Genomic DNA, 25013 nt, shown 5'->3' on the forward strand with positions numbered 1-25013 from the left:
TCAATCCTTTGTTCCAAAAATCACTCAATCTCATATCTAGGATGTGCTATCAAAGGCCCACCTTTTGAGGGCCACTTGTGGTCTGTGATTTAAAGTTTGCACTATATGGTTTAGGACTGTAATGTGCTTGGTTGAGGTGCTTTAATCTCTTGAGACAAAGCAACCAAGTCTCGTCCAACAGCCTTAACTTCTCTACCAACTTGGCAGACAGCTGTAGTTTTTTTTTTTTTCCTGGGAGGATGCCAGGTGGTTAAAGGAATGTGCTGTTCCCTGTTACTCGCCCAAGATGCATCTTGTATGCTTTTCATGTTGTATTGCCCTCCACTGATCTTCAACTCTGGCAGTACAGACTGCAATTCCATCCAAAAGGAGAGTTAACATTTCCCATCTTCCTAACTGGCAGGTTAACAAAGTTGAGCTCAAGTGTCTCGAGTGGCTTCAAGTGGCGAAATGTCAAGACCCTTTTGTGCTCAATATTCTGAAGATTTTTTATCTGGAGAAAACCAGAAGGGTAGTTTGTGGACTCTTATTAAAATATGAAGTACAGATGGTTTAAGCTTTCTACAAAGGAGCTACAGGTGCCAAGAATTGTAGATGGTTTTACGTTTTATCAAATCCAGTCAAGTATTTGGGAAAGGTCCACTCTGCAAGCGCAGTGGTATGGCCTTTGTAGCACTGCGAAGGTAGATTTGCTGAGTCTACATGAATTGAAACCAAGTAGAGCTCATTGCCTAAATTATGTAGTTTAATTGCAATTACATTCTCAAGTACTTTAATGAGAAATGCAGCATGTACATTCAAAAACCTATTTGGTATTTTAGTTTCTAATTCAAAAAGGAGGGTTTTTCACAAGTCTAGAGAAGTAGATGGCACTCTGACATAAGGCAACAATTGGCAGACCAATTTTGTAGAAAGTCTTGCACAGTATGGTGCCTCTTACATCTGTTTGCATTTAGTTGTGATTGCATGTTCATGTTTCACTGTTGCAGTCTTTACAAAATGGTTTATCCAGTCCTCTGTAGCCTGCTGTCGGCCAGAATTATAAAGTCCTTGGTATAAAACATTGGCTGCTTTCGGATTAGGCCTGACGTCAGGATGTCTGGTACAAAAGAAGGCGGCAGACTCAATTTCCTCAGTCTTTCTTGCCGCAGAGCCCAAAGCAGAAGTGTTCTGCACAAGTGCCGGTCGGCTGAGTACCTTTTTTGTATTCGGACTGCTTTAATTGAAGACCTCCTGAGAAGTAACCGTTGGGGGACCCTCTTCTTGCTTTAATGAATGTCAGACCATTTCTAAGTGGATTGCTCATTGTATTCACTTTTGTTGCACCATGGCAAGGTTCCTCCACAGATTATTAGAACGCATTCTACTAGAGCAGCCTCTACCTCAGCAGCTTTTTAAAGAGGTGTACCTGCTAGGGACATCCTGGAAGCAGCTACCTGGTCTGTCCACACACTCGCTAAACATTACAATTTACCTTTGTTTTCTAAATCCAGGGCTGGTTTGCCAGTGCAGTGTTGCAGGGCATCCTCACCAACCCTTAAACAGTGGGTGTTCCTCAGTTTTTTTTTTTTCTGGGCTTTGGGAATAAACCCATTTTGTAAGGACTGCAACAGTGAAACACTAACATAGTACAGTTGTGTAGACCTTACCATAAATGTAGATGTTAGTGTATTTACTTGTTGCAGTCCTGGTTTCCCCCCTTCCTCCCCTGTTTTTTTTCCTAGGGCACAGACTGGATTTTTTCTTTTCCTGGTCTAACTCTTTTTGTGGTGGTCTGACATTTAAGGCAAGAAACTGAGGAAATGGTGTCTGCTGCCTTCTTTTGTACCCATCATCCTGATGTCGTGCCTAATCTGAAGGCAGCTGACGTCCTATACCAAGGACTTTGGTATTCTGGCCAACTGCGGGCTACTAAGGACCAGATAACCCATTTTTGTAAGGACTGCAACAGTGAATACACTAACATCTACACTTACAGTAAGTGTACACAACTGTAATTTCTGAGCAAAGCAAGAGCTTATTGGTAATGTTTGGCTTTACTATGGCTATTATGTGTGTTTTGGACTATTGAGTGAACTCAGTGGTGGTTAAAGCAGTTATAGCTATATGTAGCTGTTGGCTACATCTCAACTAATTCATAGGATAACTGGTCACTGTGCAGACATTCTGCCAGCTGGAATCTTGGGTTTGGTAACTGTGTTCGGTCTTGTGGAGAAGTCTGCTAGTAGAGTTTAGTATGGCAGATAAGATCTAGAATTTGTGCTGTTAATTTTTTTCTCTCCAACAGGCAATCCCTACAAGTCCTGTTCGTGTAAAGGTAGATCCCTCCCATGATGCTAGCAAGGTGAAGGCAGAAGGACCAGGACTGAACAAAAGTGGTAAGCCTGGATAGTTGTAAATGGCATTTTGCAAAAACAAGATGGGGGTGGAGTCTAACTTTTGACTGGGTGCAGAAATGCTACATTGATTGTATAAGCAATTCTTGTTTGGGTTTAACACTTGAGAATTTGTTCTCTTTTACAGGGTACTTTATAGAACTAAGTGCTGCGCTTCAGCAATTATATTTTCGCCTGGTACTATTAAGTGGGTGGTTCTAAGCTTAATCCTGTAATCCTAAATTTGATTACCTCGCTAGGAATTCTAAGCAAGTAGTAAGTCACGACACTTCAGGTCCTGACCTATGGGAGGTGTTTGGTAACTAAGTTGACTGAAAAATGGTTTGCCTAACTTGTGTTTTCCTACTGCATGTGTTAGTTTCATATCTGATCCCATGTCTCCATGGGATGGAGTTTTGGTTGGAAGTAAAGTTGAAAGGGGTCTCGGACTCTCATCTGAAACTTGTCTGCTTTTCACTGTGTTTAATATAAAACATTTGGCATTTGCTGAAAAGCATTCTGCATTTTAGACTGTTGCGAGTCTTTGCAGATCTTTTGAGTATCTGCTGTCCAAACTAATACTGGTTTACAAAGAGAAATTAGGGAAAAGCGTTACTTGTATTTTGTTTTACTGATTTGCATTGCTTGCAGGTGATTGCCTTGTCTTGGTTCAAGTCACCTTGGTGCTCGTGTTTGAAGCCTTCCTAAGTAAGCAGTGCTAGAGAGAGTCCATTGTTGTTGCATAACCTCCTCTTTCCAGAGATTAACCCTGGAGAGCTGCTACCCTGGAAGTCTTAGATTTGGTCAGACATGTACAACTGTCCCACAGTTGCCTTTTTCCAGTACCCCTAAAGTGCAGTCTGCCAACCTATCTTGCTTATGGCATTTACTGAAGCTCTTGTGTAAACTGTATTCCCACCACATCTGTAATTTGTGCTTTAGAGGTCTAATCGTTTTATCTGCCAAGCTAAATTTTTTAATGGAAGTTTCTTGCTGTGGTTAAAGGAAAAACAGCTAAAATGATGTGCTATTTTATAAGTCGAATGCTTTTGAAAGAAACTGATTACATTTAAGATGGAATGTAAACAGGATAATCTGTTTGGCTACCATGCCTTTAGCCTACAACTGTGGAAACTGGCAGTTTAATTTAGCTGGCTAAGCTAAACATCAGTAATGCTGCAGTCCTTAAAATGCATGGTAACATTTCTGTGCCTTGCACAGTGTAAGAGGAAGTTTTTGATTCGTAATTAGTACATGGTCAGTGGAGCACTTATGCAGGTTGTGGCTGAAGGAAATGCCAAACCTGCCCACACTAGTAACTGGTGCAGCTCTGACTATTGTTTTTACTACTTTTGGCAGACATTTCCCACCAGCACCTTTCTTAATGAAGTTGTTTGAATCCTTCCCCATTCAATCACTACCCTCCTTTCCTGTGCATCTCCATCCCCTGGATTGTCTTATCAATTTATCTAGGTTTGCATAAACAGTAAAAAAAAATACATACCTATGCTAGAAAACTGCTGGTTTTGTAATATATGATTTGGTGCTTGTCCACTTGGTTTGACAGTAATTTAACTCGTGCCTAGGAAAAAAGCACGCAATACTATGAAATATTTCCTCATTTATGTGGCTTGTGGGGATGCAGTCTGTGCAGAATACATCAGCACATGTGACTTGGTCTTTATGTAGCATTAAGCTACCTGGTTAGACTTCAGATTGGAAGGTCTGGTTGAATCTTGTTTTACTGATGCTTGGTCATGACACTTGTGTGTTAGGTTGTTGTGAAGTTTAATCTAATGAGGCAGATTTGTAGCTGTGTGGTTGGCTGACATTGGAAGTGAACAGTTTCCAAGTAGTCTCTGAAGAGCAGTTAAGTGCTTCAAAGCAGAAGTGTAGTATGGCCGAAGTTAATGGACACAGGATAAAGTTCTTCAACCTTAACTGTCACCTGGGGAAAAACTTGCATTCTAAGTGGTAGTGCCTGCATTTAAAATTTTCCAGGTAGCTGTAGGCTATTAAAGAATTGTTTGGGGAGCATTTTAGTCTTGAGGCTAGAAGCTTGGTCAACTGTGGTATCCTGAAAGGCTAACTTCTGGTAACTTGTACTTCATACCACTTCAGAAATTTTAATTTTGTTCCAGAGGTTTTGCACAGGCTCTGCTGCTACTTTGAAGTGATGTGTATATAACAAATTGTTAATTAGTTGTAATGGCTGTGAAGGCCAACTTTTTATATGCTAAATTAATCTAAGTGCATTTTTCAAAAATCTAGAAACCTTTTGTGGGTCTGGATAATACACTTTGATCTAGAATTTTAACCAGAATAGAAGTTTGTATTGTGTAGGTAGCAGTCTGGATGCTGTGAAGTAATGCTGATTATTTTCCAGGAGATGTCTAATTTCAGGTCAGTTTACTTCATTCCTAAAACTTTTAAAGAAAAGATGGATTGCACTTCATGATTGCATCTCTATTTTGCAAGATGCATGTTTATGTAGAGTTCTGTTACGATTTGAAGCAAATAGTAGTATCCCTCATTTCTGGATCTCTCTGGTACTGGAGATAAGCGGTTGTGAGCCATGCTTTATGCTGAAGCAGTGCTTGAGAGCAGCTTGAGCCCCAGTTTGGTCTGGTAGCATCAGATGGGAGTTTGGAAAATGCAGGCTTCTTTTAAAATGGTATGAATCAAAAGCACTACTCTAGGACTGCTTCATAGGCAACATTTCCGCTTGGGCAACGCCTGTATTAGAACTAGTTTGTAAGACCATTTGAAGCATGGTTCTGGGTCTGTTTGCTGTTGCATTAGATGGTTTGAATTGCTTCTGCCAGCCTTTAGCATGGAGTCCTTTAATGGTATACATGGCACAGATGGTTTAACAAGCCTCCTACCAGTCTGTGCCCTACAGATGTCTGTAATATAGCATGTCTAATCCTTTGAGCAACTGTTATTTTCTACATATGCCTTGCCCTGGTAATATGCATGCTCCTTTCCTGTAGAAGAACCACCTACATCTGTTTCTTTGGGGGGGGGGCACCTTAATCTCCAAACTGGAACAGCATTGGACAGTATGATGTACTGTTGCATTTTTGTGCTATTAACAGTAATTTCATAATGTTTTAGTGTGGTATGAGTAGATGCTGTGCAGTTGTCCAAAATAAGGTAGACTTCCCGAAGAGTAACAAAATAGCATATGGGAAGGGCAGCTAGTGTGCAAGTTAGGGGATCTTCATAGGGCTGAATTTTTTTAAACCTCTTTCTTCCCCCGCCAAGTGTACAGTTTTAGGCTGAAGGGGTGACTACTCTGCTTCCCAATCCTTCAGGAAGCTGACCAGGCTCTGAGTGGCTGCCACATGTGCTCTGCAAAGAGACTAACTGAAATAGTATGACCTCTGATGACTACAGAGTCTGGGGACCTTCAGTAACCAAAGTGGATCACTTGTTTAGGATGTTGCCACACTTTCCTCAGTAGCTTCTCCAATTACATTTTGCTACTTCCCAGTTTGTACTGGAACTAGCAAGAGTTATGCAGTCCTTCTTCCCTTGAGCTTTTTCCACTTTCAGCCAAGAAGCTGAAATCCAATTTCTCTTGCATAGTAAGCAAGGAGGTGATTATCTCTGTAAATGGCTGAAAAGGCTGAGACTGCAGCTGGAGCTTTGTAGCAAAGTACTGCTTTTGGCACTGTTCCTCTGAATGCAGTTATTTTTAATAGGATTAAATGGGAGTCTGAATGTAATAAGCTAAATTTTAATGTTTTTCTCTTAGAAATAGTGGATGGGAATTTTTTTTGGGGGGGGGGCACTTCTCTTTTATAGTGACAGTTGTACAGATTACATTCTTTTGGTTCCACTTTGCAGGTTTTGACTTGTGATCTAACTGTCATGGTAGTATATTTATTGTAATAACATTTTATGTACTTTCAGGTATTGAACTGGGAAAACCTACTCACTTCACAGTGAATACAAAAGCAGCTGGAAAGGCCAAGCTGGACGTTCAGTTCACTGGAGCATCCAAAGGAGATGCCATACAGGATTTTGACTTGGTGGACAACCTTGACAATTCTTACACTGTTAAGTACACACCTGTGCAACAGGTAAGGCGTTGGGAAATTAAGTTTGAGTGCTACTTTGCTGGTTCAGACTGTACACATGGGAAGGAGGGAAGGATATAATGACTTCAGCCGTGAATCGCATCAGTGCTGTTTCGTAGAGGGTGTTATGGGGGTAATGTTACAAGCTGGGTTGTAAGATGCTGTGTAACTGAACAGACTGGAGTATTTTGGTAGAAATTTCATGTACATTTTTTTTTTTTAATTTTAGGGTCCATTGGGCATTGGTGTGACATACGGAGGAGATCACATACCAAAGAGCCCATTCAGCACTGGAATTGCCCATTCACTTGACCTTAGCAAGATAAAGGTTGCAGGTCTTTGTGAAAGTAAGTACTCTCTAACCAGGTTGTTGAGCAGTTGCTTTGCCAGTGGTATATGGATGTAACTGGTGTCCTGAGTGGGCTGGCTAATACTTGAATGGTACCTGTTGCCATAAGATTGCATGAGTCTCATGGTAGTGATGCAGGTGAAGGTCTCTCCAGAATTCACTGTGACCAGTGTCCTGCTGCTTGATGCCTTCTGTCTGTGACCTAGACTTGCTGTCTAAGTGAATGAATTCAACAACCAGGCTTGGAGAAGGTAGTTTTTACTCCTAGGAGCATGTGATACAAGGTGGCCTTTCACACTTTAAGGACATGATTATAGTTTGTTACTGGTTGGCTGTCCTTTCATCACTTGGTATAAGTCATGGGCTGTGCCATGGCTTGGGCCAAAAACTATTTCATAAGTGTTCTGTCTTCTCCATTAATCTTAGTTTTGCATTTCCACCTTTATTTAAGGCTAGTATGTTTCTCCATTCCCTTTATTACTACATAGAAAATGTTCTTCATTAAACCAAGATTGCTAGCCAGTTTCCCCAGTATGGAATGTTTTTGCTTTCATTTGGTCCATCTTTTCCAAAGATGCTCTATTGTCTATTTTCCCTCTGATGTACACTTCATGTTTCAGAATTTTTTTCTAAAATACTCTTGCATTTACAGTTTGAAGGTTGTGCATAAAGAATGGGCTGTTACTATAGTACAGAATTTATAGTTTCTGCATCTGGAATGGGATTCTAAACTATTACAGGAGTTTAGATAAACCTGCTTTTATTTGGCACTGCAATGTTCTGTCCATTAGTTACTGAACCTGTAAGCAGTACTGGTCCAGTGGCTCAGAGAAAGTGGATGGTTACTTCTGTGATTATACGTCATACCCCTCAACCTCTTGTAGCAAGAAATCTGGTCAAAGCCATAAATGGGGAACAAAGGCCTAAAAATAGGGATACTTTCCCCTTTCTCTCCAAAAGCAACAAAAACAGTCCAAAGACCAAGAAATATTTGCAGGCTCCAAACAGGAAAACCCCAATTTAATGTAGACCAGTACAAATAAAACTCCAGTGGAGTGAAGGCAGTGCATTTCTTGGGAAAATATGCTGGTTAGTTGGGCACAATTTTTCCCCCTCAAATATGAATCTTTCTGCTTGCAGACATGGTTTGAAGCTAATCAGTTTGGTCTTAATGTGATGCTTGAACCAAACATCTAGCTAGAACAAGGTATCATGGTTATTTCTCTGCCCTTTGCTGCCTTTTAAGCAATCTGGTAAGGTGCAGGTAACTTCAGGTGTTGGTACAAGTAGGCTTGTGCTTTTGTGATGACCGTGCCCATAGTTGCAAGGTCTTAAATTTGTAGAAGTGAACAGTTCTTTTGGCAGAATGAACCAGCACTGAAATTCTCTTGGGTAGGGAGACTTTGTTGGGCTTTGGTGTAAAAGAGCTTTGGTTTGGTGCTGGAATTCGTATCTCTGCCAAGTTTGCTACCTTGCTTTCCTATTGCTGACCTCATATTTGAGGTATATTAAGTTTCCAAGTGAATGCCCCTTGGAAGGAAGTGTTTTTTATTTTGTCAACTAAATCAAAACCAACTGTTAGTGGTTTTGTGACATTTTGTAACAGTTGCCGTAACTTGATTGGTAGAGGCAAGTCCCTCAGTGCTTGTTAATCTCACTTGCCAAGTTCAGCTTTTATGCAGCTCAAATTAACTGAAGTTAAACGGAGCTCTGTTTTAGAGCTTCACTAGTCTTTGCCCATTGTTCCTTCTCAAATTGATAAAGTAAGCTTGCATACTGCGGTTACAGGCAGATGTTCTTCATCTCACATTGCTGCAGTCCTTACTTATGGGTAGTCCGCGGTCCTCGGTCGGCCCGAATACCAAAGTATTAGGCTGACGTCGGTCATGGGCGCCTAGAACTGACATCAGAGCATCAGGGTATAAAGGCGCATGACCGACGTCATATCCTCAGTCTTTTTTGCCGCATGGTCCGATGCAGAAGCAGCGTTGCAAGTGCCGTTCGGCGTTCTGAAATTTTTCGGTTTCGGAGTTTCAGACAGATACCAAGTCGGGCTAAGTACCCCGTTGGGGAATATTTTTGTTTTTTCTTGCCTCAGTTACCGGATGTCAGAAAAAGTGAATAATTGTATTTCTTGTGGGAAACCGATACCGCATAGGGATTACCACTCGCTTTGTATTCCTTGTTTGGGACCGGAGCACGACTTAGTCGGGTGTCGGTTTTGTGCTAGGTTTAATAAGCGCACTATAAAATGGAGGTTAGATTGCGCTAGGTTAGTCTTTGGCAAGAGGTGTAATTATAACATGCCGTCGGATGTTCCGACGCCGGCTTCTACTAAGAAGCGCAAAGACAAATCTTTAAAGCCTAGGCAGGATGATTCGTCTGTTACGGACGCCGGATCTTCAGAAGCTACAGCTGAACAGCTGGATCCGGCTGAAGTTTCTGTTGAGTCCCAGGGGGAAACTTTGATTTTACAAGATGTGGCCTCTCAGGAGGCAGGTCAGGCTGAAGGGGCCTCTCAGGTTTCTATTCTCCCTTCTATGCCTAAGGTGGTTAGGCCTTCTGTTACTGTTCCTAAGGCTCCTTCTAAGGGCAGGTCTGTTTTGCCTTCCTCTGGTGTCAGTTCTGGTTCTTCAGGGTCTGTGCCTAAAAAGCACATGCTTAAAATGGCAGAGGATTTGATTTCTTTAATTAGAGGTTCTATGCCCCCTCCTGATAAGAGGCCCAGGATGGAGCCAGAGTTGGAAAGTTTGGAGCAGGCCTCAGATGATTCTGAGTCTTCTGCTGAAGACATTCAAGATTTCCCTCCTTATTCTGATTCTGATGCAGAGGATTCCACTCCTTCTGCTTCTCCTCCAGAGGATTTTTCATTTTCAGAAACTCTGCATTCCATGAGGGAGCATTTTAAGTGGGAAGGACAAGATTACTCTGATTCACGGAAGAGACTCAGGGAGTTTTTGTTTTTGCCACAGCATAGACCCTTAGCTATACCTCCGGTTTTGGATGTTTCGGATGTTTTCTCGGAGGCTTCCCTTAATCCGGATTCTGTGCCTCCTGCTCCAGTTAAACCTGACAGGTATTATAGGGTGCCTGAGGCTCATAAATATCTGTGTAAGAGTCCTAGGGCAGACCCAGAAACTATTAGTCAGGGACCTAAGGGTGTTAGAGTCTCTGTTGTTAAGAATCCGGTTCCTCTGGATAAGGAAGCTAGAGCTTTGGATAGATGGGGTAAGAAGGTGTATACCTCTTCTACTTTAGCGATGAGAGCTTTGAACTGCCAGTTTCATATGTTGAAGTATCAGAATTTCCTCCTTTCTCAGCTAAGATCTAAAGTGGATGCTTTAGCAGAGGGCATAGAGTGTAAAGAATTGCAGGATTTAGTGCATGTTTCTGAACAGGTGGGAAAGCACTCTTTGCAATGTGGTTTTGATGCTTTACAGGCTTCTTCTAGGGTGGCTGCAACTGGTTCAGTTATTCGTAGGCACGCCTGGCTTAAGGATCAGAATTTGTCTGAGCATGTTAAGTCTAGAATTCTGGATGCCCCTTTACAATCTGAAGTTTTGTTTGGTCCTCCTGTGGAGTCAGTCTTAAAGAAAATGGAAGACAAGGCTAAGTCTATGCAGACTGTTAAAGATTTTTTGCAGGTACAACCTCCAAAGTTTAGTAGAAATTGGCCTACTAAGGGGTGGACGTACCCTTCTTCTGATTCTCAGTCTAGGGGTAGATCTAGGCGTGGTAGGGGCAGAGCTCAGAGTACCTTCAGGCCGAGACAATGGAGTTCGCCTGCTCAATCTGCTGGTGAAGGCAGGGGCCAGTCCTTTCGTAAACAGGCCCAATGACCTGCATTTTCAGCTGCCAGATTCTTCCTGCCTGGCAGCTCCTTTGGGAGGGAAGTTGGCTCTTTTCAAACAAAATTGGCATTTAGTTACCCAGGACAAATGGGTATTGGACATTATAAACAGAGGTTACAAGTTCTATTTCCATACCATGCCTCCTTTCAAGGGCATGCCAGACGTCCCTCCCCGGCAAAGGATAGAGGCTCACAAACAAATTTCTTTACTTCTTCAAATGGGAGCTATACAGCCAGTTCCTCTGTCAGAAGTGGGCCTAGGATTTTATTCTCGCCTGTTTCTAGTTCCAAAGAAAGGGAACACGTGGAGACCAATTTTGGATTTATCTATCCTCAACACTTATCTGGACATTCCAAAGTTCAAGATGCTGACTTTACAACAGCTTTTACCTCTGTTGGGAAAAGATCACTGGATGGTTACTCTGTATCTCAGAGGCTTACCTTCATGTTCCTATCAGGCCCAGTTGCAGGAGGTACCTGCGTTTTCGGACTGGAAATTTACATTATCAGTTCTCTGCATTGCCCTTTGGCTTATCTACTGCGCCCAGAGTGTTCACAAAGGTTCTGGCTCCAGTGATAGCCTTTTTCAGACTAAGAGGAATACAGATTTATCCTTATTTGGACGATTGCCTGATTATTGCACAGGAAAAGGACGAACTTCTTCAACATCTACAGTATGTGATGGCAGTGTTAAGATGCCTAGGGTATTCTGTGAACGAAACAAAGTCCAGTCTAGTACCCTCTCAGGACATGTGCTTTCTGGGTGTGAGACTGAATACAGCTTCCCAGATGGCCTTTTTGACCCCGGACAAACAAAGAAGCCTTTCTCTTTATTTTCATCAAATATCTCTACGGTCCAGGCTGACTGCAAGGACAGTCCTTCAAGCCTTGGGGTTCATGGCATCTTGTATTCTGGTGCTTCCCAATGCCAAATTGCATATGAGGAAGCTTCAATGGTATCTCAAAAATGTATGGACAACAGCACTGCCAAGATCTAGACACTGTCATTCAGATAATACCTTGCATTCAGAAGGAGTTTTTGTGGTGGGCTCAGGAATGTCACCTAAACAAGGGACTCTGTGACCCGGCCAGAGGCGAGTCAGATTCTAACGACAGATGCCTCGGACAAGGCTTGGGGAGCACACCTCAATGGAAAATGGGTGCAAGACACGTGGCCTGTCAAACTCCAACATTTGCATATCAACTTGATGGAAATGTTAGCAGTCCAGTTTGCATTGATGGCTTTCAAAGACTTACTTCACCCAGGGCAGGTGTTGATTCAAACAGACAACACTACTGTCATGTGGTACATCAACAAGCAAGGGGAACCCATTCTTACCCTCTTTGCAGGCAAGCGATGATTTTGTGGGAAACTGCTCTCAATCTACACCTCAATCTTCAAGCAAGGTTTCTACCAGGAGCACAGAACTCCTTAGCAGATGTGTTGAGCAGACAAATAGTGGATCCTCACGAGTGGAAATTGGATCCTCATGTATTTCAAAATTGACAGTGTTATGGGGAACTCCAGACATAGATCTGTTCGCTTCTCCACTAAATTACCAGTTGCCAAAGTTTTGCACAAAAATGTTTCATCACACAGCTTGGAAGGTGGACGCTCTATCATTCAGTTGGAACAATCTGCATGTATATGCCTTTCCACCTCTGCCTCTTCTTCCCAAGGTACTTTTGAAGGCCAGACAAGACAAGCCAACCATGATTTTGATAGCACCGGATTGGCCTCGACAACACTGGTACCCACTACTGAGGAGTCTAGTACGAGAACCTCCATGGCCTCTGCCTTTGATTCCGCACCTTTTGTCACAGGAGGACAATCACTTCCTCAATGTCAAGATTCAGTCTCTGCATCTAACAGCCTGGCATATTCTGTTTTAGACTCTGGAGGGTCTCAGCTTCCACAACAAGTTTTGAATGTTATTTTGGAGGCCAGGAGGCCTAGTACCAGGAAAGTTTACGCTGATAAATGGAGGAGATTTTTTATTTGGAGCAAAGGAAAGGACTTTGATGTCTCCAAACCTGATTTAAGTGTTGCTCTTCAATATCTTACTGAGTTATTGGACAAGGGTTTGTCTTTCTCCTCGATAAAGGTCCATGCTGCAGCCATTTCTGCTCACTATGATTGTGACCCTCCTTTATTCTCACCCTTTTGTTTAAGCAATTTCTTAGAGGGGCAAAGAATATAAGACCCCCACGTAGAGCTCCTACTCCTGCTTGGGATCTCAATTTTGTGTTGGAAAAGCTTACTCTACAACCTTTTGAGCCTGCAGCTTCGGCAGAGTTAAAGTATTTGTCATGGAAAACTGCTTTTTTGTTGGCCATTACCTCTGCAAGAAGGGTTTCTGAATTACAGGCCCTCATGGCAGTGGAGCCTTTCCTGATTTTTCATAAGGATAGGGTATCTTTGCGTACTAATCCTTCCTTTATGCCTAAAGTGGTTTCTAGTGTGGCCTTAAACCAAACTATTCATTTGCCTACTTTTTATGCAAACCCCCAAAATAAAGGAGAGAATTTTGCATACTTTGGATATTCACAGGCAGTTGTGTTATTATTTGAGCAGAACCAAGGAGTTCAGACAGTCTCAGCAGTTGTTTGTTTCTTTTGCCTTGGGTTCACAGGGTAAACCTGTTTCAAAACAAACTATTTCTAAATGGATTGGGTTTTGTATTTCTTTCTGTTATTCCCATCATGGTAAGGAGATTCCGGCTGGAATCGGGCCTCATTCCACTAGGGCTACTGCTACTTCCACGGCCTTTCTAAGAGGGGTAGCTACAAAGGACATTTTGGAGGCAGCTACTTGGAGTTCAGTGCATACTTTTTCTAAACATTACCACCTTCCTCTCTATTCTAAGTCTAGGGCTGGATTTGCCACTGCAATTTTACAGGGCATTTTAGCAGCCCCTAATGCTTTATGATTTTTACCAACCTCCCTTTCCCGTTGCTTTGGGATTCTACCCATAAGTAAGGACTGCAGCAATGTGAGATGAAGAACATAGTACAGTTTTGTACCTACCATAAATGTAGATGTTCGAAGATCCACATTGCTGCAGTCCAATTTACCCTCCCTCCTTCCCCACTGTAGTTTAACAGGGTGCTATGCTTTAGGTGACGGTTGTTGTTGGGCATGTTTTTGGGAGGTATTCTGTTTTTGACTGTGGCCTTTCTTGTTTGGCCTTCTGACATCTGGGGCAAGAAAAGACTGAGGATATGACGTCGGTCATGCGCCTTTATACCCTGACGCTCTGTCAGTTCTAGGCGCCCATGACCGACGTCAGCCTAATACTTTGGTATTCGGGCCGACCGAGGACCGCGGACTACCCATAAGTAAGGACTGCAGCAATGTGGATCTTCGTACATCTACATTTATGGTAGGTACAAAACTGTACTTTTTTCTGAAGAGTCATAAAAATGGTAGCATTTCCCTTGTTTCTTGTGAGCATGTGCACCACATTTGCTGTCTTAAGCCTGCAAATTCTCCCTTTTCTGTCACTTAAGTATGCAATTCTTGTCCAAAATGAAAAGGGCTGAAATTTACAGATCACCCATCCATCCACTGCCACCAAAACTGAGAAAGCGGACTAGCACTAAATATACTTTGCCCATAATGTGCTTTGGATGCACAGCTGAATTGCGTTGTGTGAACTCTTGTTCACTGGGAATGGAAGTAGTGTAGTGTGAGAATCCTTGGCAAGTGTTGTAGGACCCAAATATGAGGGGGTAACACGAGTTTAAAAGTCTTGCAGAAATGTGAAGAAATGGCAGATATGTTTTAAACAGGTTTGAAAGCTTCAGATCCTGTACCCCCATGTCATTTCCTGATTAACAGAGCTTCACTAATTTGTCGCTTTCAGGGATTGTAATGTCTTCACATTAAGACAACAGGCCAGTAGGTTTGAGAAGGGAAGAGTGTAGCTGTAAATGACTGGGGGGGGGGGGGTTAATCTTTAATCCCTTTGACTTTTTTTCATCCTCAGCGTGGAGTACACTTGGGGAAACTAGGACAGAAATGTGGAAAGTCATACTGTTACATATGAAGATCCTTCTGTAGGAAAGCAAGTGCACTCTGGGGGGACAGTTTTCTGATTTCAAATAAAGGTGGTAGCTTGAAGTGACCAGTTTTCCAAAAACTACTGTGCCTTGCCAGAATAGTATAATTTATCTGTATTGCTTGTGCATGTATAGCATGTAGTCTTCATGAAAACTGTAGGGTCTAATTACCAGTGGAACTTGTAGATTCATTGCAGTGTCAGCTAGTGTGTTGTATCGGTGCTACACTGAGTAGCTGCATCATAATTCTGGGCATAAATCAATTGGAGTACCTTCTGACAGTGTAAAAATGTGTAGAGCAGCAAATCACATCTACAGCCATGTTTTTGTAGTCCATGACTGTGTTTTGGAACTGTGGAAACACATTCTTGCCATGTGTAGAAGAGTTGAAATGCCCTCTTATCAGAGCATTGAGTATTTTACATTTGTTGACCCGGATAGTCCAACTGGATAGGTCCATTTTCAGCGGAGCCCGGGGAGAAAAACTCCAAGATGATGCACATTGAATATTAGTCCTAAGCAATACCAGCGTTTAGCACGTAGTACTAACTTATTATAAAACAATTTACAAAACATATTTTCAAAAGTTATATATACATTACGTTTAGGTTTTCGACACATTGAGCAGCAGTTCTACACTTGACCCTTCCTGAAATGGTGTAGTAGAAAAGTAGTTGAAGGTAAGACACTTAAGTAATAGGTCTGTAGTGTTGTGCAAGCTTTGGAATGCCTTAAAAACATCTTAAGGGCTGGTGCAAGATCCATTTTATACATGGATTTGTTGCAAGTCCTATTCTGAATAGTTAGATTTACTCAAAGTATGAAGTCCAGTATTGACCTTAACTATTTAATAGTGACAGTCGAACATTTTTTTTTTTTAATATAAAGCTTTTCCGTCACTTTTTTTTTAGAGGTGGAAGTTGGGAAGGATCAGGAGTTCACAGTAAAGTCTAAAGGAGCTGGAGGACAAGGCAAAGTTGCTGCCAAGATTGTGGGTCCCACAAACAAGTCTGTTCCTTGCAAGGTGGAGCCTGGACTGAGTGCAGACAACAGCATTGTGAAATTCATCCCACGTGAAGAGGGATCCTATGAGGTAGAAATAACTTATGATGGAGTTCCTGTGCCTGGCAGCCCTTTCCCGGTAGAGGGAGTCTCTCCTACTGATCCTTCAAAGGTAATGAAAAAAGGTGAAAAAGTGAATGCTGTTTAATGCATAGGGCACTGCAGTGATGAAGAGGTGTGGTTTTTTTTTTTTTTTTACTCTATGGTAGTTAGAACTGTGGTTTTAATCGGATGTACAGCAGCATGATATTCCTTTTTAATGTGCTTTTATTGCATGGCTTACTAAATGTTGCACAGACCATAAAAGGTAGACTTTATCTAAGCAAGATGCTTAAAATACTAATAGCAGAATGATGAGTTGTAAAAGAAATTACAGGAGAAAGCTTTCAACTGCTGTTTATGTATGCTGGCTTAATGTCAGTGAATCACTAAAGAAGCCTTCCAAGTGCACAGCTGTGTAGAGTATAGCGGCAAAATTCTGGTCATTTTATAAATTCTAGTATCTTGGATAATTTTAAGTTATTCCCACTGGGCCTGTGGCTTGTTCAGGGGAGTTACAAGGTGGTGATTCTACAGATTTGAAGAAATTTTGTATGGCTGAATATGTAATTACAAGGTGGTGATTCTACAGATTTGAAGAAATTTTGTATGGCTGAATATGTAAAGTGTGTGTGTCTGTGTGTGTCTGTGTGTGTCTGTGTGTGTCTGTGTGTGTCTGTGTGTGTCTGTGTGTGTCTGTGTGTGTCTGTGTGTGTCTGTGTGTGTCTGTGTGTGTGTGTGTGTCTGTGTGTGTCTGTGTGTGTGTGTGTGTGTCTGTGTGTGTCTGTGTGTGTCTGTGTGTGTCTGTGTGTGTCTGTGTGTGTGTCTGTGTGTGTGTCTGTGTGTGTCTGTGTGTGTCTGTGTGTGTCTGTGTGTGTGTCTGTGTGTGTGTCTGTGTGTGTCTGTGTGTGTGTCTGTGTGTGTCTGTATCTGTGTCTGTGTGTCTGTGTGTGTGTGTCTGTGTGTGTCTGTGTGTGTGTGTGTGTCTGTGTGTGTCTGTGTGTGTGTGTCTGTGTGTGTGTCTGTGTGTGTGTGTCTGTGTGTGTCTGTGTGTGTGTGTGTGTCTGTGTGTGTGTCTGTGTGTGTCTGTCTGTGTGTGTCTGTGTGTGTCTGTGTCTGTGTGTGTGTCTCTGTGTGTGTCTGTCTGTGTGTGTGTGTCTGTGTGTGTGTGTGTCTGTGTGTGTGTGTGTGTCTGTGTGTGTCTGTGTGTGTCTGTGTGTCTGTGTGTGTGTGTGTGTCTGTGTGTGTGTGTGTGTCTGTGTGTGTCTGTGTGTGTGTGTGTCTGGGTGTGTGCGTGTCTGTGTGTCTGTGTGTGTCTGTCCGTATGTCTGTCTATGTGTCTGTGTGTGTGTCTGTCTGTTTATGTGTCTGTGTGACTGTCTGTGTGTCTTATCGAATATGAATCCAAGCACCCAGCAGTGAAACAAAATCACAGCATTCTGTCAAAGTGTGACACCTGTTAAACAGCTGTCAAATCAGAGTGTGTAGCTGTCTGTTTGAACCACTGCTACTGTGTGTGTGTGTGTGTCTGTCTGTGTCTGTGTGTCTGTGTGTGTGTGTCTGTCTGTGTCTGTGTGTCTGTGTCTGTGTCTGTCTGTGTCTGTCTGTGTGTGTCTGTGTGTGTCTGTCTGTGTGTCTGTGTGTGTGTCTGTCTGTGTGTGTGTGTGTGAACATCCGACAGATGGCTGTTCAGTAAATGCATGCCCCCCCAGTGTCTTATCGGAATATGAATCCAAGCACCCAGCAGTGAAACAAAATCACAGCATTCTGGGCATCAAAGGTGACACCTGTTAAACAGCTGTCAAATCAGAGTTGGTAGCTTCAGTTTGAACCACTGCTACTGTGCAGTGTTAGGGCCACTTAGCTAAACAGCTTATTTTTACATATTCTGATAACTGCCATTGTAGTAAAGCACACCATCTCCATAGGATTGTAATTTGCTGAAGTACTATTAAACCACTTCAACTGGACTAATTATCCCAACCACATGTCCCGTCCTTGTCAAATCCCTGGTCGTCGTCCCCCAAACACCCTACTGGAGGGACTTGCCTTGAGGTCTTCATATCTGTGTAGTGAAGGCAGAGTACATGTGAAGACAAGTGGTGGGATGGATTGGCAGAGCTGCAATGAGTGTGATTTTAATGGCTTCACCCACCCTACAGGTAAAGCTGTCAACATGTAGAGGAGTAGGGGATTAACTGTGGGAGGGTATTTTCCCTCATATTTTGATTTTAAACATTTGTGAGGCAGCAACATCTTGAGTGTATCCTTATTTCAGAGCAGTGTGCAACAAACTCTGTTTTACAGTGCATGGAGTCTCTCACCCAATGATAGGGGAGACAGCAGGACTGCTGATCCCCTCCCGCCATATAAGGAATTGCAGTCTTACAGTGGTCCTATATGCACTTGAGTAGCATGCCATACAACAGCTACTGAAGTAGGAGCACTGCTGTAGTAAGGTTCTCCCCTGGGCCTCTAACGCTTCCCATGAAGCCCCTGTTAAGACTAGATCCATTTGCATGAATTTCTGTAATCCTTTTCTTAGGATACTGGCCTATATGTAGGAAGCGGTAACCAATCTTGCATGAGTACTTTGGATGAATAGTTGCCCCACCCAAGTCAGAGGAGTGAGAATTCACAGCATACAAACTTAAGGAAGATAAATTGTATAGGAAGTGCACCTAGGCAAGGTGCACTGTTCACTATTTACTTTTTGCCAAAAGAAATTGTTTTACACCAAGCCTGTTTAACCTTTCCTTGCTACCAGAAAGGAAGTCTTGGTTATTTCCAATGGAAAAGGAACATCCTGAAACATTATGGTGTTTTAAGTATACTCTTTGCCTTCCCTCTCAAGACAGCTTACAAAAATTTGAAGACCCTTCAAGTCATTTCAAGCCTTTTAGCTACTGCCTGTACAAGTTCTGAATCATTTCAGGAGCTGAACAGCCACCAACCAAAGGTCATTCTGCAAGAAGCAAAGTGGAGCATATCTAAAAGGAGAATGTGCCCAAAGAGCAAGGTGCAGAGTGGTAGATCCACCTTCCAAGTAACTTTAGGCCCCAGCCAGTCATCCACTCCTCACCCGAGTGCGAGTCTAATTCGTAACCCACTGGAATAGGTTCTTTATTTTATGTATGAACCTAAACTGCTCTGGAAGTATATCAGCAGGACCAAGGACCATAGGTTATCAGAAGTAGTTGGTTATTTTCATGCCAAGGTAAAACATTTTCTAAATGTACCCTTGCCATATGGCTAATTTCATTTCTCTTGCGATTACCTTTGTTGGAGGGAAGACCTGGATGGATGGTCTGGATGTATTTGTTACTAGACATCCAATCCAGCTGCCTTGGATGTCTGTCATTAAACACTTGAAGCATTCCACAAGAACTCTGCCACAAACAAGTGCTTTGAGACCAACAGAACCAGATTCTAAGCAGCAGTGTTGAAAGGAATGCTGTAGTGTTCTAGGATGTGGTCAGGCTCTGCAAGTAGTTTTCCAATTCTGCCATCAAATGGAATGTCTGCAGCAACATTCCCACCACTGACAGGAAGCACTGGCTGCCATGCCCTGACTATTATGTGCTGCTGATCTGTTGCATTGGAGAAGAAAAGTTTCTATTAGCTTTGGCAGTCTGAGCAATCATAAAATGGTAGCCCTCTTCAATATTTGATTATTCCTAAGCATACTCATTTGACTCATTTTAAGGTGAAGCTTTCTTTGGAAGATGTCTGGGTTTTCCCCTGTGATGGGAGGGGCATGCCTTTGATAAAGCCATTGAAGCTCATTTGTTGCTACGTAGCTGTAGAAAATCAACTTAAGATGACAAGATTCATATCGGACTGTTCTTTTTGGAGGGGATGTACCATGCTACTTGAATGCTGTTCAGGTGCCTGCCTGTGGCAGAAAATCCTTGTATGAAATGTACTAACTGATTCCCTCAGACATTTATTAAGGTAGTATCTTTTTTGCGTGTAGACAAGTGTCAAAATCCTTGTGTACAGTTGCTGTAAGTATATGCTGAAATGCATTCTTTAGACCCTTTATTATGAGAATAATGCTCTATTTAAACATGTTAATAGAAATCCTGATCACTCCTTTTTGTTTGGCATACTTGAAGTGGTGGGCATGGACATGAGAGGTGGAGACTGGAATAATAAATTAAGGGCTGAGGTTAGATGGAAACTTGAGCTAAACGCTACGGTCCCACCAGGGATTAATGACAGTGTTAGTATTAAACCTGAGCTCAAACATAGGGCATATAAATTATAACATTCTATAACCTTTTTAAGCATTTAGTTGTACTTTGAAGCACTGTGTTCCACTAGTTTTAGTTTTACAATTACCTTTTAGATTTACACACTAAGGTTTTTAAAAAGCAGTTTTATTACAAAGAAGTGGATTTTATTGTTATAACGGTTTACATTGATAAACCATTTTTATGGAACTTTTTTCCTTTAAGAGCAGTTTCATAACTGCACATGACTAATTTTAATTGAATGACCTGTGTTATATATGAGTGTTTTATACATTAGAAACAGTTCTGATGAAGTCTGTTGACGAAAGCACTTTAACTATATTCTTGTGTTCCGTCGTGAACTTGGTTAATAAAATTGGTGTTTTAAGGTTGGAGGATATTGGCTACGAAGTGATTTGTTTGGATTACTAGTTGGATTATCATCACTTTTGCACCCTTTGCTGTTTTGACCCTAAATATGGAGCAGCTGAAGCATTTGTTGAAGGTTAACTCTTGAATCTTTGCATATACATGCCTTTATGGTGCTGTTTGGACTGCTATTCCAAGTGACTTGAAGCAAAACCGTAGATAATAAGCAGGGAGCTGGGTGTGGTAGTGAATGGAAGCATTTGCGTCTGTTATAGTAAATGTTTGAGTCATCAGGAAGCAAAGTTCCATATGCAATGAGGTGAACCTTGACCATTAAGTGACATAGTCCTGTGCAGCCTGTACTGCTTGTTCTTGCTGTACTTTTGATAAGTGTACTTTACCGGCTTTTACTGTACTGCTGCATTTTTTTACCTAAACAAGTTTTGTCTCTTTCCTAGGTGAAAGCTCATGGCCCCGGACTTAAAGGTGCTGCAGTTGGATGCCCAGCGCCATTCACAATTGACACGAAGGGAGCTGGTGTAGGTGGCTTGGGCCTTACAGTTGAAGGCCCAAGTGAAGCAAAGATTGAATGCTTGGACAATGGCGATGGCACTTGCTCAGTCTCCTACCTACCCACTGAAGCTGGAGAGTACAATATTAACATATTATTTGCAGACACCCACATTCCAGGCTCCCCCTTCAAAGCTGTAGTCCAGTCTTCCTTTGATCCTTCAAAAGTAGAGTGTTCTGGGCCAGGCCTGGAGCATGCCAAGGTTGGAGAAGCTGGGAAATTCACAGTGGATTGCTCAAATGCAGGCAGTGCTGAGCTCACAATAGAAATCATTTCTGACTCTGGTATGGAAGCAGAAGTACATATACAAGAAAATGGTGATGGCACGTACACAATAACCTACATTCCATCACACTCTGGTGTGTACACAATCACTATAAAATATGGTGGCCAGATGGTACCAAACTTCCCTGCCAAGCTCCAGGTGGAGCCAGCTGTAGATACCAGCACAGTCAAGGTGTACGGCCCAGGAGTAGAAGGCAAAGGTGAGGATTGTCTTTTCTAAAACGTGGGTTTTTTATTGCTGTTCAGTTAACTACATTGTTTGGCTGGGCTGTAGTTCTGCTGGAGTCCATTGTATGTAGATGAAATGGATTTTGAGGTGTTGGCTAAAGGGGTACTTTAGCTGCCTTCAGTGGCTTTATGCAGTTAGAACACTGTGCAGTAGCCATGTTTTCAGTGCACATTTTTATAGAGCTCTCTGCTCTGAACTATTGGGTAAGACTTACAATTGCGCAGCCATCTGTGAAACTGCAGTGTATGAGACAGTCTTGCTAAACTGGGTGCCAAGATATTTTTGATATATAAAAATGCATACATATTTGGGTGTTTGGTTTGGGCAGATGCAGAGCAAATAGTTTGAGAAACAGACGTTCACTTTCTTTGGAACTTTATTTCGGTATGTTGGTAACGTTTAGTGTTTTGATGCATACGCAAAAAAATGAATAGTTTTGCAAAAGTGGCTTCTGGTAAGACAATTTCCTAAAAGGAGCCCAATCCAGAATGGGGTAACATCAATTTGACTCCTTTTATCAGAAGGCCAGTTTCAATAAAACTTTTTTTGGGGGGGGGGGGGGGCTAGACCACCTGCACAACCTCCCTCTTGTACTTGGGATGCATGCAGACTGTAGTTGGATAAAGCATTTCAAAACTCAACTTTAGCAATGCATTGAACTTTGCACCTTGGAGGAGAAGATGATTTAGTTGAGGCTTCTCAGGCAAATTGCCCTCCCACAGAAGCACCACCTTGACTCTGAGAAATGTTTCTGTAACTACCTAGAACACCACCATTTAGCTTGGACAGGGGTTGACTTTGCCAGGTTCAGTATCTTTGTCCCCCACCACCTTGTGGGGATGTGTAGCTTCCTAGCTGTTGAGACCTGTCCCCTGGCTTGCTGCTAAACAGTGCAGATGGAATTCTGTTCTAGTAGTCTTGCATCAGTGGCTGAATGCAGTAAGCTTTAAGCATCCCTCTTAAGCAAGCTGTAGAGTATTGTGGGGCACTAAAAATTTAAAATTTCCCACTGGGGTGGGATGGGGGTGCATTTAACATTTTAACTCCTTTTGGTAAGCTACAGGTGCAGTGTTGAAACTAAACATTGTGTCTGCAAATTCCTGACAAAGGCTGATCTTTTTAACAAACATTAAGTAGATTGCCATATGTATTGAGACAGTTGCAATGCTTCCTTATCCATGTTGCAAGGACATCTTACAAGGTTATGTGCAGGGCTGAAGCCATTTTCTTTTAACTGTTTACTACCCCTTCCCACACATTCTAGGAGTTGTCAGTCACATTTCATTAATATAAGTAGTTGAGTGGAATCTAACCTTTCATTTAAGGCTAAGAGCATGAAGTTCAGGAATTTCATTTTCATAATTGTTTTGAGGGTTGCAGAAAAGTAAATTGCAGTGGGGTCTGGATTTTGAACATGTTCAGAATAGTGTTTTTCCAACAGAATCGTACAGCTGTGACCAAGCTTAGTTGCTGGAACTTGTTGTGTGAATGATTTGTGTAATAGAATTACCAGCATCTGGCTGGCTTTGCATGCAGCTACTAGTTGTATGAGGTTGGGAGCATGAGGTAATGGAATTAAGTTGCACCACTTCTGTAGGTGTCTTAGTTGTGAGCACTACTTGGCTGGATAATTTGTGGCCTAGCAGATGGAACATTATTTTGAGTAGTAAATATGGGCAGTGTCAAATTGTAATTGCTTCTGTAATGTACATGAAAACCAAGTTTTTTTTTTTTTGCTGTACAGTCTCCCACATTACTTGTAGGTGCCATCCTGAATAAACTTCAGACACTTGGAAACCACGTCTCCTTTTATTCCTGCTGTGAGCTCTCCCCTCCCTCCATATACATTCTCATGCTGTAGATTGGTGTCTCATCAGATTGGAATGCAGTAGCAAAAGAAATGTCAGCAGAATTGGAAGGCGTTAATTTTCCAGCACGCTCTCAGCAAAGCTTTTGTAGCAAGGATTTTAAACACAGATGCATGTAAATGTTGTGCAATTTTTCCCTCTCCTTTTTCAAGGGTCCTTTGACCCTTGAATGACTTTATTGAATGCTCTGAAAGGTCGCACTAGACTTCATTTGCATCCTGAGCTTTTTGATAGTGAAGCTACAGACATTAGGTTTAAAGTGTAGAAAGTCTTACAAGGACCCTTCCCCAGGTGAATTTTTTTTGGAGTGCATTTCAGTGTACTGTGAACAATTTCTGTAACCTAAACCGCAGCATTCTTTGTTGCACAAGTAGTTGCCTTGCCTAAAAAAGGCAGTTTTGTCCATGTCCCTTGGGTGATCTGCAGAAATATGAAAAGTTTGCATAATTTAGGACCTCAAAGTAAGTACTCTACAAAAGTAACTCGAAATGGGTTGTCCATGTGATCTTAAGCATATGGTTGCGCAGTTAAATATCACTAGTATGCAGTTGCATGTTATCTGGCTTCTTTAGAGGTGTTTGTAGCTGTCATTTTGTAGAGCTCAAGATGTAAAATCCATTTTTCACTGGAAGAACAAAACTTTAATATCAAAGGTTATGACAGTGTGCCGACTTCATGCTTGAAGGTTTCGTCTTCTGGAACTAGCATGTCAAGGGGTGTAGTCAAAACAGTTTGGAGTGCTGCTGCTTTTAAAGTACCTGTCACAAATGTCTATTGAAATGTGGGTTCCTTAATTTCCTCCCCTGTGGCAGGGTTTTGGGTTGCTGTTGTATAACCCACACTGTCATGCCATGTGTTAACAGAATGTTTACTTTCAGACGTGAGCTAGGCCATTGGGTATGTCCTAAATGGTCACAACAGTAAGTCAACAGCACCTACAGTTAACCTTGCATTAAACAGCAAGTTAGATGATATTTGCAGTTAAGTCTGACGTAATCATGTTTAAGGCACTAACTTGGTGAGAAAGTCAGCTCCCTAACAGTTAAAGGGGGAAAAACAAAGGTATTTAAGTTGGAGTAATGGGAATATAGCATGGCTTGGTTTGCACTTAAATGTCACATGTAAAGTTTATTTGCTAGGTGGGTAATGGCCTGATCACAGGACCCAGTTCATCAGCCTGGTAGTACTTTCTGGTTGTGTGACTTGCTCAGGCATAGTATGCATATGGTGACTGAGGATATGTAAACCCTGGACTACTGCATGAAGCTGGGTAACTTGGGCTGTTACACAAGTGTAGTAAAAGACTTTACCTTTTATTTCTGTACTTGAAGCATGTCTATCTTCAGCTCACTTTACCAGCTTCTGGAAAGTGACTTGGTAGATGAGACCATATCTGGTTGCAAGGCAGAGTGCTATTGCATCTCCTTTCTTTGCTTAACTGATGGAGAATATGCCCAGTTGTCTGGTTTGGGTAACCTTGTTTTGGGAGAAGCCTTCTGATCCTTCATATGAAGGATGGTATAAGAAAAGAGCTGGATTAAATGTGGCTTGCCATTCTGGGAGGGCTGTGCTGGTTGTATGTAGCTGAATGCATGGGGATGCAATGCATTATCCAGGCCCTGCTTTTGTATCCT

The 25013-nt window shown here is 42.1% G+C and overlaps 1 protein-coding gene across 8 annotated transcripts in view; it reads left to right on the plus strand.

Annotated features, from left to right (window-relative positions):
- FLNA (filamin A) overlaps positions 1 to 25013 on the plus strand; it is a 1106834-nt gene that overhangs the window by 620419 nt on the left and 461402 nt on the right. For all 8 annotated transcript variants that reach the window (XM_044080337.1, XM_044080332.1, XM_044080334.1 and 5 more), the window contains 5 exons: positions 2288 to 2378; positions 6294 to 6463; positions 6690 to 6807; positions 15633 to 15895; positions 20885 to 21482. In XM_044080337.1, the coding sequence (XP_043936272.1) occupies positions 2288 to 2378; positions 6294 to 6463; positions 6690 to 6807; positions 15633 to 15895; positions 20885 to 21482 (1240 nt within the window). The remainder of the gene's footprint in view (positions 1 to 2287; positions 2379 to 6293; positions 6464 to 6689; positions 6808 to 15632; positions 15896 to 20884; positions 21483 to 25013) is intronic.

Source organism: Protopterus annectens, chromosome 8.part0 (assembly GCF_019279795.1).
Source record: "Protopterus annectens isolate FY-2018-M chromosome 8.part0, PAN1.0, whole genome shotgun sequence".
In the NCBI taxonomy this organism is placed as follows: Eukaryota; Metazoa; Chordata; order Ceratodontiformes; family Protopteridae; genus Protopterus; species Protopterus annectens.